Source organism: Priapulus caudatus, unplaced genomic scaffold (genome assembly GCF_000485595.1).
Source record: "Priapulus caudatus unplaced genomic scaffold, Priapulus_caudatus-5.0.1 Scaffold177, whole genome shotgun sequence".
Lineage (NCBI taxonomy): Eukaryota > Metazoa > Priapulida > Priapulimorpha > Priapulimorphida > Priapulidae > Priapulus > Priapulus caudatus.
The window spans coordinates 224,822-237,508 of record NW_014577238.1 but is presented as its reverse complement, the minus strand read 5'-3'; the positions used below and the strand labels follow the sequence as shown (position 1 = coordinate 237,508).

General features: G+C 45.1%; 2 protein-coding genes across 12 annotated transcripts in view; both read right to left on the bottom strand.

The window, feature by feature from the left end:
- Positions 1-9,609, bottom strand: part of LOC106806751 — a 43,465-nt gene extending 33,856 nt beyond the window's left edge. For all 4 annotated transcript variants that reach the window (XM_014808806.1, XM_014808810.1, XM_014808808.1 and 1 more), the window contains exon 1: positions 9,506-9,609. The gene's annotated coding sequence lies outside the window, so the exon portion shown is untranslated. The remainder of the gene's footprint in view (positions 1-9,505) is intronic.
- Positions 6,079-12,687, bottom strand: part of LOC106806749 (scaffold attachment factor B2-like) — an 82,755-nt gene continuing 76,146 nt past the window's right edge. For all 8 annotated transcript variants that reach the window (XM_014808803.1, XM_014808804.1, XM_014808799.1 and 5 more), the window contains 3 exons: positions 7,931-8,062; positions 7,386-7,616; positions 6,079-7,063 (listed from right to left, as the gene is read on the bottom strand). In XM_014808803.1, the coding sequence (XP_014664289.1) occupies positions 6,304-7,063; positions 7,386-7,616; positions 7,931-8,062 (1,123 nt within the window). In that variant the 3' untranslated portion in view covers positions 6,079-6,303. The remainder of the gene's footprint in view (positions 7,064-7,385; positions 7,617-7,930; positions 8,063-12,687) is intronic.

Sequence of the window (12,687 nt, the reverse complement as noted above, 5' to 3'; positions counted from 1 at the left end):
CATAGCATATTAATTTAGGTAAAATCACAAAATCAAAGAATATCTTCTAGTAATCCACATAGAGAACTTATTCGTGTGTCTTGACCCATGTTTTCGACCTAAGCCAATTGATCTGGCATGGCATTCAAACCCCCTACCATCCTTCGCCATTGCCAGAAATCCAATATGGTCTGCCCATGCCCATAATGAGGTCAACGTAAAATCAGCCAAAACTGACGCAAAACTGTTGGAGGAGATAGAGACTTTGTTTTGATGTTTAGACCCATGTTCTTAACACAAGGCAATTCCATCGTCTATATAACTTATATATTTAACAGTAAGTTATTATTATATATGAAAATTTTAAATATTATGATGCAGCTAGATCAATGGAATACACTAGATGACACCCACCCAATCAACTACTTTACTATTCGCCTTCTTCTTCATGTTTGTGCATCATATCTCCCCAGTCCTAATATCCTATCTGCTATCGTATATGCTCTTTATATCCTTCTTCGCATCATCTCGTGTGTCAGTGCAGCTTACAACACTCATTTGCCTCCTTCACACACATTACGAGAGCATGGCTACATGGACAATGCCATTTGCCTGCCCACAACCACACTTCTGGCTGCAGGGCCATTTCCCTCTGTCGGCCAGCTGCAAGCCTAATGAACGTCCATAGCTTTTTGGTGCGGTAGGTTCTTTTGGCACTGGTACACATTCATTCGGTTTACAGTACTTTCCCATCCATAGGTTAGTGATTTGGACAGCAGGAGGGTCGCCTTGTCTTGCAGCCTTGCCAGGGAGCAATCATTTGAGCAATGCTGCTCTCGGTATAGGGGATCTGCAGGTTTGATGTATGCTTGCGTGAGAGGGCACTTCAGGCCTGGCAGGCGATTCTTTTGCTTGCAGATGAATCTCGTACCTGGAAGCATTCATTGATGCGTCATTCTTCTGGCATATAAATGTAAGAAGAAGGTTTGCAGTTTGCCATCCAAGGCTTCACTGTCAGCTGGCATCCGTCCTTTCAAGCAAACTGAGTCTAGTCCAGCAATATTGGTCTGGTTGAGCACTTTCAGGGCGCGGACCACTTCACCTTTCCCATTAGGATAGGACCACGTGTCACAGCCTGAGAGCTGAGTGCATTCCAATATTTTCTTGGCATTCTTCCAGAGCTTGGTGACCATGGCATTGATGTCAAGGCACGGATCCATCCCACTTTTCATCTTGAATATGGCCATGCAGTACTCGCATCCTTCCAGACGTACACGAGCAGCCCTCGAATAACATCTGCCGTCATCACTAAGGATGCGCACACCGCATGCAGCACGAAGCAGGTAGCTTGATGAGAGATACCTCTGCTCTATCATGAGCACAATACTGGTGGCTCTGCGCTCACAGTTCAATGTTGCCTACCCAAGATTATGTTGTATGCGAGTAGTTTGTGAGAGCCTGCCTGTTGTAATTGTTGCTTGTTTTTCATGCCAATGCACATACACGACCATGCTAGTGGTGAGTTCGAGTCGCGTTAATATGCAGTGGATCCGCTTCCCCGGCTCTTCCTCTGGCCTCTCGTGATCCTTTGCAACCGATACCTTTCATGGCCCGATAAGGATGACAAAGTTCTGGCCTTATCTGTATTGATGAGGCAAGATTTCCTTCCTTCAGCAATGATCACCCCACTGTACCCGAGGATGGCGCAGACATTGTGGGTAAAGTAGCTAGCTGAGAGGCGTCCACAGCAGACGTGCCCGAGCGAGAGTCCTTTATGATAGACGCCGAGATTTTAACTATAGCTACTGACTGTTCCGTTCGAGGAATTCCATATCTCCGTCGATGAAGTGATGGAGAAACAGGGAAGCAGGCACGCTCATGATGGAAGACAGCAGGACAACACTCAAGATCCTCCTCTGTCCAACTGATCAGGAGACGCTGGCGAATAGCGTTTCCAGGTCATAGACAACTTTTGTTTTTTGCCTTTAAACTTTTTGATATTGGTAGCAACATTGAACTTGTGAGGCCACAGCCAACAGTATTGTTGGCATCATGATGAAGCAGACATATTCTCTCAATTCAGCTCCTCATGCTCGTGCTGCATCGCGGGAGCTCAAACTGCTGGCGCATCCTTAGCTGACGACACCAGAAGTTTCCGTGCTGCCTGCGTGTAATGGTGCCTGCGAAGAATTGGCGTATCATGGCCATGTTCAGATGGAGCGAAGTCGGCATGGCCATCCGTGCTTGACATTCATCCACTGTCACCAAGGAGAGGAAAGTGCAACGGAAATATTGGTATGCACGCACTCTCAGGGGACTGTGACACTGTGTCCGTAAATCCTCACATGCGAAAGCGGACAAGTGTCCCGCCCTTGAAAGTGGCTTCAACCAGACGCAAATTGCTGGACTAGACTCAGGGCGTTCTTGACAAGGACGATGGCACTTGACCAGTGCCTGATTGGCAACTAGGCCAAGCCCCTTCCTTCTTACATTTACATATGCGCAGAAAAATGCACGTCAATGGAATGCTTCCATGGTACGAGATTCATCGGCAAGCAAAAGAATCCTCCATCCGTTGAAGTCCTTCCACCAGACAGACATCACCTGAGGACTCCCTATCCCCGATGAGCAACATCTTCCAAAGATGCTATGGCAAGCTGCAGCACAGAGGCTGACCCTCCTGCTGTCCAAATCACTAAACTATGGCCATGCGGAAGTTACTGCCTAAACGATGAAAGTGGTCCAGTGCTGCTCAAAGAGAACCTACCGCACCAAAAAACTCATGCGCCACGCATTAGCTGCAGCCTGCCGAGCAGAGGAAAAATGCCTGCCAGGCAGAGAAGTGTGGTGTGCAGTCAATGGGATTGTCATGTACCCAGCCACTATGTGTGTGCAAGGAGGACAGATGAGTGTTGTAACTCACTGGGACACAGACGAGATGATGCCTGGAAGGAAGATATAAAGAGCAAAGGTAAGGAGAGAGCCATCTTAGACTGGAGAGAATGATCACAAGCCCATGAAGTCAAGCGCGAATAGTAAGCTAGTTTGATGGTGTGGGTGTTCTCCTAATGTATTCCATTAATCTAGCTGCATCATAATATTTAACATTTCATATATAATAATAAGCTTACTGTTAAATATAGAAGTCCTATAGACGATGGAATCCTTGGTGTTTAAGATACATGGGCCTTAAACATCAAAACACAAGCTTCTCTATCTTCCAACAGTTGCCTCACGTTATCGGTGATTTTACGGTTTACCTCATTTATGCATGGCAGCCCATATTGATTGTCCTGGCAGCTCGGATAGAAGGTAGGGGTTTGAATGCCATGCCAGATCATTGCTTAGCTGTCGGGAAAAACTTGCTAAAGCATTCTGCCGCAGATCTTAGACTAAACGAAATTGAAGTCTCTATGCTGGATTACTAAGGAAGATATATTCTTGATTTATGTGATTGTTGACCTAATTAAGTGACCTATTAGGCCGATTATGCCAAAATGCTACACCATATGCAAATAGCATCCGGCAGTGTTTGTGGAGTCCTTATGACCCTGTATATTGCATTTCGCAACAATAAAACCTTATAGTATCTCGACATTATCTAGGTCTCACTAGGCTGGCCTAGTAGACATAATAATCTTTACGAGGTTACACAGACAAGCCTTCCAGTGCATATCTACAGATTGTGTTCAAGCATTAAACATCCCTCAAAAGGAATGGAACCATGAATGGAATAGCCCATGCAAGGATAGTATACCGGATAGGCACTAATCGGACTACATAGTGATACGTCATAACATCAGGAGGAAATAATCAAATTGTGTTAAAAATTTATAATTATTTACATACGATATAAGACCTGCCAACCCCATCTTGAGATCATCAGTAATAATTATTTGGATTTTATTCCGTAACCAAATAGGCATTTTGCAGTAAGCACCTTTTTAGTCAGTCTTATTACAGTATAAAATAACATTAATTAGGGCATACAGAAGATGTCAATTGCAGTTCCACACATACACACAAGCCGCTGCGGCCGCGCGACACACACACGACACTGAATAGTCTTATAGACTTACCATAAACCAGACAGACGAGCGCATAACACAGCCACTAATTTACATTTTCAGGTAGCTACGCGTTACATTTTAAGAGCTATTAGTCTAAAAATCTACAGACCCAGTAGTCCATGTACTGATAATAGTTGATTTTACACTGTGTTTATCTTCATTTTTTTGGCATTATGTAAAATATATAAATTTCAGAGATTTCTTTGCTGCTCCGTAATTTTTTCCCGAGGTCGTCCCGTACACCGCTAATTTTGACTCGCGTGCTCCCGTACAAATTACCGGGCAATCCACGCTAACCAGTGGCAGGGTCTCATATATACGTCTATGGATCTAAGACCATGTTACTATGTTGCTGTTGGCACTGCAAACTCTTCAGTTCTTGCTTTCTTTTCAATACTTGCTATATTGCATAATAAAACATTTTTATTTACAAATTTCATTTGTAATAATAACAATTTAACAAAATTCATCAGCAACAATGAAAAAAATCATTTTCATTTATTCACTACTGAAATAACCTTACAATCTTTTTCTTCTTGGTACATTTTTAAAATATAAACCTTTATTTGTAGCTAGTGAAAAGCAACAAGCAATTTATCTTGTTGGTTATTCTTGTGTGGTGACTATGACAGGTGCAAGTCGGTGGCTGTAATGTTACAATGCGATCCTCATATTTCACATGAGCAATCCAGTTTGCTAACAGAAAACAGCAATTAATCCCCATGACCCTCTAGGCCAAGACCCCAACGATTGTCAAGTAATAGTAACAATAAAAACTTTTTAGAAGTTCATTCAAATAAGTACACAACTTTAATTAGGTCTTCAGACCTGCTAAATTATAAGCATACCTTATATCATGCTAACAAAGATAGCCTTTTCACTAACTAATGATAGCAATTAATGCTCATTCAAATGAATAAATTCAAACACAGAGAAATGTGCAAAATATTCAAATTTACAATACCAATTAACTAACTTCTAATACATTTAATCCAGCAGGTTTAAAAATACTTGTAGGTTATTTATGCTGAGAGGGTCTATGTCCCCCAGGGTACTCCCGGAATGTACCCTGGGTACGGTCCGGTATACCGGAACGTACCCTGGTACTATCTAATATGCCTTACCTCGCCTACTCCACTATTGAGTCGCCTACGCCTACTCCCTAACGAGTCTAGGGAGTCGCCTACGCCTACTCCCTAACCATAACCATGTCAAATAGTTACCAGGGTACGTTCCGGTATACCGGACCGTACCCAGGGTACGTTCCGGCAGTACCCTGGGGGACATAGACCCTATGAGCGTTATTTATCAATATCATCAAGAGTACATAATAAAGAAGAGTATGAAACCGTTTTAACAGCGTTTTGCATAGTTTTCAACTTATAAATATTCTATCAATATGTGAATAAATATATTCAAACTTTACCTTGTTTTCGTCTATGATTCTCCCTTAATCATACGACACCACCAACTTACCTGAAAATCGTATGTGTTCTTCAAAAAAGTTCTTTGAATACGACACGGTTTCAGTTTTTCCAAATGAGCGCATTTGTTTGGCGCAAGTTTATTATGTTTAATCTTTATTATATTAAGTTTATTAGTGTTCTATTGTCTATGACGGAACACTGGGGGCTGTTGGGGATTATTAAGCATCGAGTTGTATTCAGCGTGTAGCGTTTCCAGCGTGTTAAAAATAAATGTGTGCTCACGGCGAGCTAGCAGCTGATTTTAGCCGTGTTGCCATCATGTTCCTGATGATAAGGAAGCAAAACAAGTGCTGTTACTGTGCTTACCTAATATCCCCAACAACCCCCAGCATCCCGTAGTTACAACCTGGTGGTGCCGCCGCATATCAACATGAGCCGAATACATGAGAACGTTTGGGAAAACTGTGAAACCGTGTCGTATTCAAAGAACTTTTTTGAAGAAAACATACGATTTTCAGGTAAATGGGTGGTGTCATATGATTAACATTAAGGGAGAATCATAGACGAAAACAAGGTAAGTTTGAATATATTTATTCACATATTGATAGAATATTTACAAGTTGAAAACTATGCAAAACTCTGTTAAAATGGTGTCATACTCTTCTCTATTATGTATTCTTTGTATCATCCATGAAAGGATAGCTAAGCAGAGTTTAGTAAAATTCCCATGAGACTATGATTGTTGAACTGGAAAAACAAACGGTGAACATGATAAAAAATCTTCTTGATTCCGTTTTAAATCTCTACTTGCACATACCTCTAAAAAACTAGAACCTGCGACCAGTATTTAAATTCTTGTAAGCATCATAGATGTCAGGACCTCTCCCACGTGTGTCAGTGAAAACAGGAGCTATGTTACTAATAAAGCCACCCATTGGTGTGACAATGCCAGGTGGCCCACCCTGAGGATTTATGTATATGTTTCCTGCAGGAGGACCCATCATCTGGGGCTGATTGACTGCCATAGGAGCAGGCCCTCTATCTGGCCAGCGTCCACCCTGTGGACTGGGTCCTTGGGAATTATTGAACTGGTCTCTGCCCTGTGTAGGACCACTACTCATCACGGGTCCTCCCCCACCCTCTGGGCCTCCACCATAACTCTTGTTGCGGTTATCGCTGAATTGCGTTTGGTTGCGTGATTCATAACGTGAATCAAAGTTGGAGCGTGAGGGCCCAGGACCAGACCTCTCAGAACGTCGATCTCCCTGCATGTGCGCACGCTCAGACTTCCACTCCCTACGCGAGTCCTCGCGGTCACCGCGGTCAGATGGTCCGCGTGGGCGGTCACTGCGCTCACTCTCCCGTCGCCGGTCACTGCTTGACCGGCCCGTGTCCTCGCGCCGGCTCACCTTGCCTGGTGGTGGACCGTCGCGACTAGGCGCGGATACTACGCGTTTGTCAGCAGAGGATCTGTGTGGCCCTGGTCGGGAGACTGTTCTCTTTTCCCTGTCGCTCGGTCGGTCACTCGGTCGGTCGTTTATTCTGTCACGCTGGTGCCGTGTGTCTGAATCTTTGGATCGTTCAAATCTAAAAGCGATCCCAATTTAAATAACATCATAGTAAGGGCATTCTCTCACTAATATACAAAATGTCACCTATGAAATGCACATAGATATCTTTTATCTCCGCTATTGCTTCGTTCAATCAACAGCCAAGGACTACTGAAGTGTACGCGCTGATCAATTGCTGAGCTAGTTTTATCACAGACCAATTTATCATCACTATGAATGCCTCAGAATGTAATTAAACATGGGACCGCTGGATTAAAAATAATGCTGCAATCAATCGACCACATTGAGATCCATGAATCTACACTGATGAGTTATGCACACGTGATGTAACAGCTTACCTGTCACTACCGGAACGCCTGTCAACGCGTCGGTCGTCACGATCCCCGGTGGGGGCCTCCCTCGGGGGTCGAATCACCTCACGTTGATTGCCTTCCCGTTCTGCCCGCCGGGCCTCGAAGCGGCCGTCGGAAGGCTTCACGTCCCGTCGCTCGTACCTCTCCACGACGCGGCGGTCAATCGTGTTGCTGCCCGGCCCCCCGCGGTCACGGTCGCGGTTCAAGTCATGAAACCTGAAAGAGAAACCCGTAGCACTTAACATCTGTTCATAACTCTTGCACGCACGCGTTAACGGGTACGCATGCGGTTACATGCGTGTACATGCGTGCATGCATGCATGCATGCATACATGCATGTACCGCATGTTACGGGCATGTAAGTGTGCGCATAAGGTGTTGCGGGGATTTGCAGATAATAGAACTAGTACTTATTTCACCTAAGTAACTTAAGAATTTAAAATAGTGTGACCAGCTGCTCTCAAAAACCGTATACATGACATAGTTTGCCTCATATATTAATGTATTAATGGCCCAAACACAAACATTACCTGTTGCCCTCTGGCCCACCTCCGAAGCGCTGGTCTACATGGGCTCCATGGCTCCGCTTGCGATCATCTATTGAGATGTCACTGTGTCGCGTGTCGAAGGAACTCTTGGTTGGACGCCGCTGATCATCGAACCTACACATAGACGCATTGTAACTGTTTAGCACATGGATAATACAAGCTTCTGACCAGAGCAAAATCGTGGAGGAACTTCCTAACACATTAGTGTATTTTCTTGATATTTGCAGCAAGGTTTGTTACTGGACACACAAACACTCACACCGAGATGCCAACATATATTTGAAGCAATCTGTAGTTTCTGGCCATCAAATTACTAGTTCGAGGGGGTGATTATTAATTTTACACACACACACTCACACGTTCTAAATTGTAGTAGATACGCTGCCACGCACATGAAACATTGTATTACGGCTAGCGCAAATAGTGGTGTGTCTGCCTGTACGAGCGAGGAGGATCGATTGTTTATACGTGAAGTCTCTTGCGGCTGAGGTCCAGGGCCCACGTAAGGGCCCTGGAAGCTCTGGGGGTTTGAGAAAGCGGCCCGCGAGGCACGTGTATGGCTGTGCACATCCATCGGCTAAACGGGGCGCAACGATTCAAACAGGGGGGAGTTTTCCCAAACGGGGCGCGCGCCCCGTTTGCGCAACGTAGGGAGAACCCTGTATGTGTACATAAATGTTCACTTGTTTGAATTATAACTCTGGCCTTTGTTCTTACCTACTCCGCCCTTACCAAGCCAAGCACAATGCGCGCGGGAATGACGTCACGCACACGCGACTACAGCGATCGATCGAAAGTAGCGCCGTTAGGGATTTTCGGATGATACGTCTTCTTTACATTTTCACGGAGAGAACATTTCCTGCAGGATTTCCCGAGATATCTCTGGCGGGAGTAAGTAAGAACAAAGGCCTGAGTTATAATTCGAACAAGAGAACATTTATGGGAGCTGTTGGATGTGTTTTCGTTCTGTGATCGTGTGAAATGAAGCGAGCGTCGAGCGAATTTCGCGATCACGCTTTCCTACCTGCTCTCTTATTCATGTTGTTTATGCACGCAGCACAGGGCGGGTGTGCGGTGTACTTTTGTGTTGCAGATGAGCATTTGACCGGCATTTACAGGTGATTATATAGGCGAAATCGAGTAGAGAAACATTAAGACTTTGGTACATTTCGTGTTTATTTACCATTAATTTTTTTATTGAGACGTTCCAAGTGCCTGTGGCTTTGCTCTGTATCACTTTCAGTTTCATTGTTGTTATGCATGACGATTCTCCAGCCAACATAACCTTCACTCTTTAAACCCTAAGGGGGAATACCACTTTTAAAAAACCTTTCTACGAAAAGACTGAAATCGGCGCAAAATCCACATACTAAACTCCCTATATATATTATATACGTGTATACACAGGTCAGATGATCAGCCCAGGGCCATTTTATGTTGCTCATCTTCGTGTACAGGGCAGTCACACCACCAACCTTGGTCGAAATCAAGATCAATTTTCACTCTTATTGATACATTTACTGCACTAAAGCATACGAAATATGCGAAAATACAAACCAGCGCTGTTCCTGACTATGTAGACGTTAAGAAATAATTGTGCAATACTTCGTGATCTAAGGAAATAAATAGATTAAGACATAATTGTAATTGTTAACACAGAAAATTACGACACGAAACTTGTTTTGCTATTTATGCATCAGTCGCCCTCTTTCGGCGAAATCATGATGTTTCATGGGGTTCGATTTTGTTACATTAGAACGTAGAAGTTTAGACCAATATAGCTCACTGATCTCTATAATATAATCTTATTATATTATAGAGTGGTCTTTACCTTAATTTCGCCAAGCAACCCCTCACTTCCCCGTAGTTACAACTTGGTTGTGGTGCCGGCCGCGCATATTTCAACATTGAGCCGAATTACATTGGAGAGACGTTTTTGGAAAACTGCTGCAATCCGGTTCGTATTCAGAGGAACTTTTTTTGAAGACACATACGATTTTTGTCAGGTAAATGGTTGTGTCACTAATGATTAACAATTATGCGGAGCGAATCATAGACGCAGAAACAGCGTAAGTTTGAAATATAGTTTATTGCACATTAGTTGATAGGAATATTTATCAAGATTGAAAATAGCGAAACTGCGCTGAATGACAGTGTCAACTCTTGTGCTAGTTATGTCATTGCTTGTATCTTCCCTGAAACGTATAGCTAAGCAGGAGTTTAGTGATAAATCGCATGAGATAATGATTGTTGAACTGGGAAAAAAAACTTGGTGAACATGATTAAAGAATGTTGCGTTGATTCCGTTTAAATCTCTACTCTGCACATACTCTAAAAAAAACTAGAAGCCTGCGACCGTATTTAAAGTCTCTTGTAAGCATCATATGATGTCGAGGACTCCTTCCCGATGCGTGTCAGTGACAACACGAGGCTATGTTGACTCGAATAAAGCCACTCCACTTGTGGTGACAATGCCAGGTGGCCCAACCCTGAGGAATTCTTATGGATATTTGTTTCCTGCAGAGGGAACCACTCATCTGGGGCTGATTGAACTGGCCATAGGAGCAGGCGCTCTATCGTGCCAGCGTCCCCCTGCGTCGGCGTGGGTCCTTGGCAGAGGTGTTGAACTGGTCGTTGCCTCTGATGTAGGACCTACTGACTGCATTCATGGGCGGGTCCTCCCCACTCCTCTGGGCTCCACCATAACTCTTTGGCTGTTGCGGCTGATGATTGAATTGCGTTTGGGTTGGCGGTGGATTCATGACGCGTGAATCAAAGTTGGAGCGTGGAGTGGCCGCCAGGACTAACCTTCTGGCAGAAGCGTCGATCTCCCTGTCAATTGTGCGCACGCATCAGACTCTTCATTCCTACGCGAGTCGCTCGCGGTCACGGTCAGATGGTGCCACGTTGGTCGGTTGCCACTGCGGCCCTCACTCTCCAGTTCGCCGGGTCACTGCTTGCCGCCGTGTACTCTGCCCGGGCCTGCACCTTGCTGGTGTGGACCGCGTCGCGACTAGGCGTGGATACTACGCGTGTCTTGTCCAGTCAGAGGGATCTGTGTGGCCTGCGTCGGAGACTGGTTCTGCTTTCCCTGCGCTCGGTCGGCTCACTTGGTCGTCGTTATTCTGTCACGCTGGTGCGTCGTGTCTGATATCTCTTGATCTATCAATCTAAAGTCGATCCCCAATTGTAAAATAATCATCATATAAGGGCATTCTCCACTATATATCAAAATGTCACACCTATGAATGGCAGCATAGATAGTCTTTATCTCGCGCTATTGGCTGTCGTTGCAATCAACAGCCAAGGACTAGCTGAAGTGTATCGTCGCTGGATCAAATTGCTGAGCTAGTTTTTATACCAGACCAATTTATAATCACTTATGACTGCTCAGAATGTAATTAGAACATGGGACGCCGCTGGATTAAAAATAAATGGCTGGGCAAGTCATCGACGCACATTGAGATCCATGAATCTACACTGATGAGATTTATGCACACCGTGATGTAACAGCTACCTTGTCACTCGACCGGAGACGCTGCTGTCAAACGCGTCGGGTCGTTCACGATCCGTCGGTGGGCCTCTCCTCGGGGGTCGATCAACCTCTGCGTTGATTGCCTCCCGTTCGCTGCGCCTGCCGGCACTCGAGTAGCGGCCCGTCGGAAGTCTTCAAGTCCCCGTTCGATTCGTACCTCTCACGTACGCGGCGTGTTCAACTCGTGTGTTGCTCGGCCGCGGCCCCCCGCGTCACGTCGGGTCAGCATGAAACCTCTGAAAGATATGAAACCCGAGTAAACACTTAACATCTGTCATTAACTCTTAGGTGTTGCGGGGGATTTGCAGATAATAGAAGGCTAGTACTTATTTCAGCCAAGTAACGTTAATAATTTAACATAGTGTGACCAGCTGCTGCTCAAAAACGTATACTGAACATAGATTGCCTCAATTTATTAAGTGTAATTAATTGCCGAAATCACAGCGAACATTACCTGTTTGGCCTCCTGGCCCTACCTCCGAAGCGCTGGTCTACATGGTGCTCAGTGGCTGCCCGTCTTGCGATCATCTATTGAGATGATCACTGGTGTCGCGTTGTCGAAGGAACTCTTGTTGGAACGCCGCTGGATGCATCAAACTACCATAGACGCATGCGTATACGTTTAGCACGAACATGGATACAACAAGCGTCTGACAGAGCAAAATCGTGGAGGAAGCTTCTAACACCATTAGTGTATTTTCGTTGATATTTGCAGCAAGGGTTGTGTTTTAGCTGGACACACAAACACCACAGGGCGCGAGATGCCAGACATATATTTGAACGAATCTGTCGTTTCCTGGCCATCTAAGAGTTAGCTAGTCGTGGGGTGTATTATTAATTTTACACACTACACACTTCACATGCCGTTCCTAAATTGTAGTAGACTTACGCTGCGCATGCACATGGAAACATTGTATTAATCGGTAGCGCAAATAGTGTGTGTCTGCCTGTACGAGCGAGGAGGATCGATTGTTTATATCGTGAAGTCTCTTGCGGCCTGGAGGTCGCGGGCCCACGTAAGGGCCCTGGAAGCTCGGGGTTTGAGAAAGACAGGGCAGCGCGAGGCACGTGTGTATGGCTGGTGCACATCCCATGCGCGCCCTGAGAAGCGGCGTGCGCGTGCTGGCAGGGGTGGCATTGTGATTGAGTACGGGGGGGGGGGGCCGCCAGCGATTGCTTCAGCGTGGTAACTAATCACTACTAA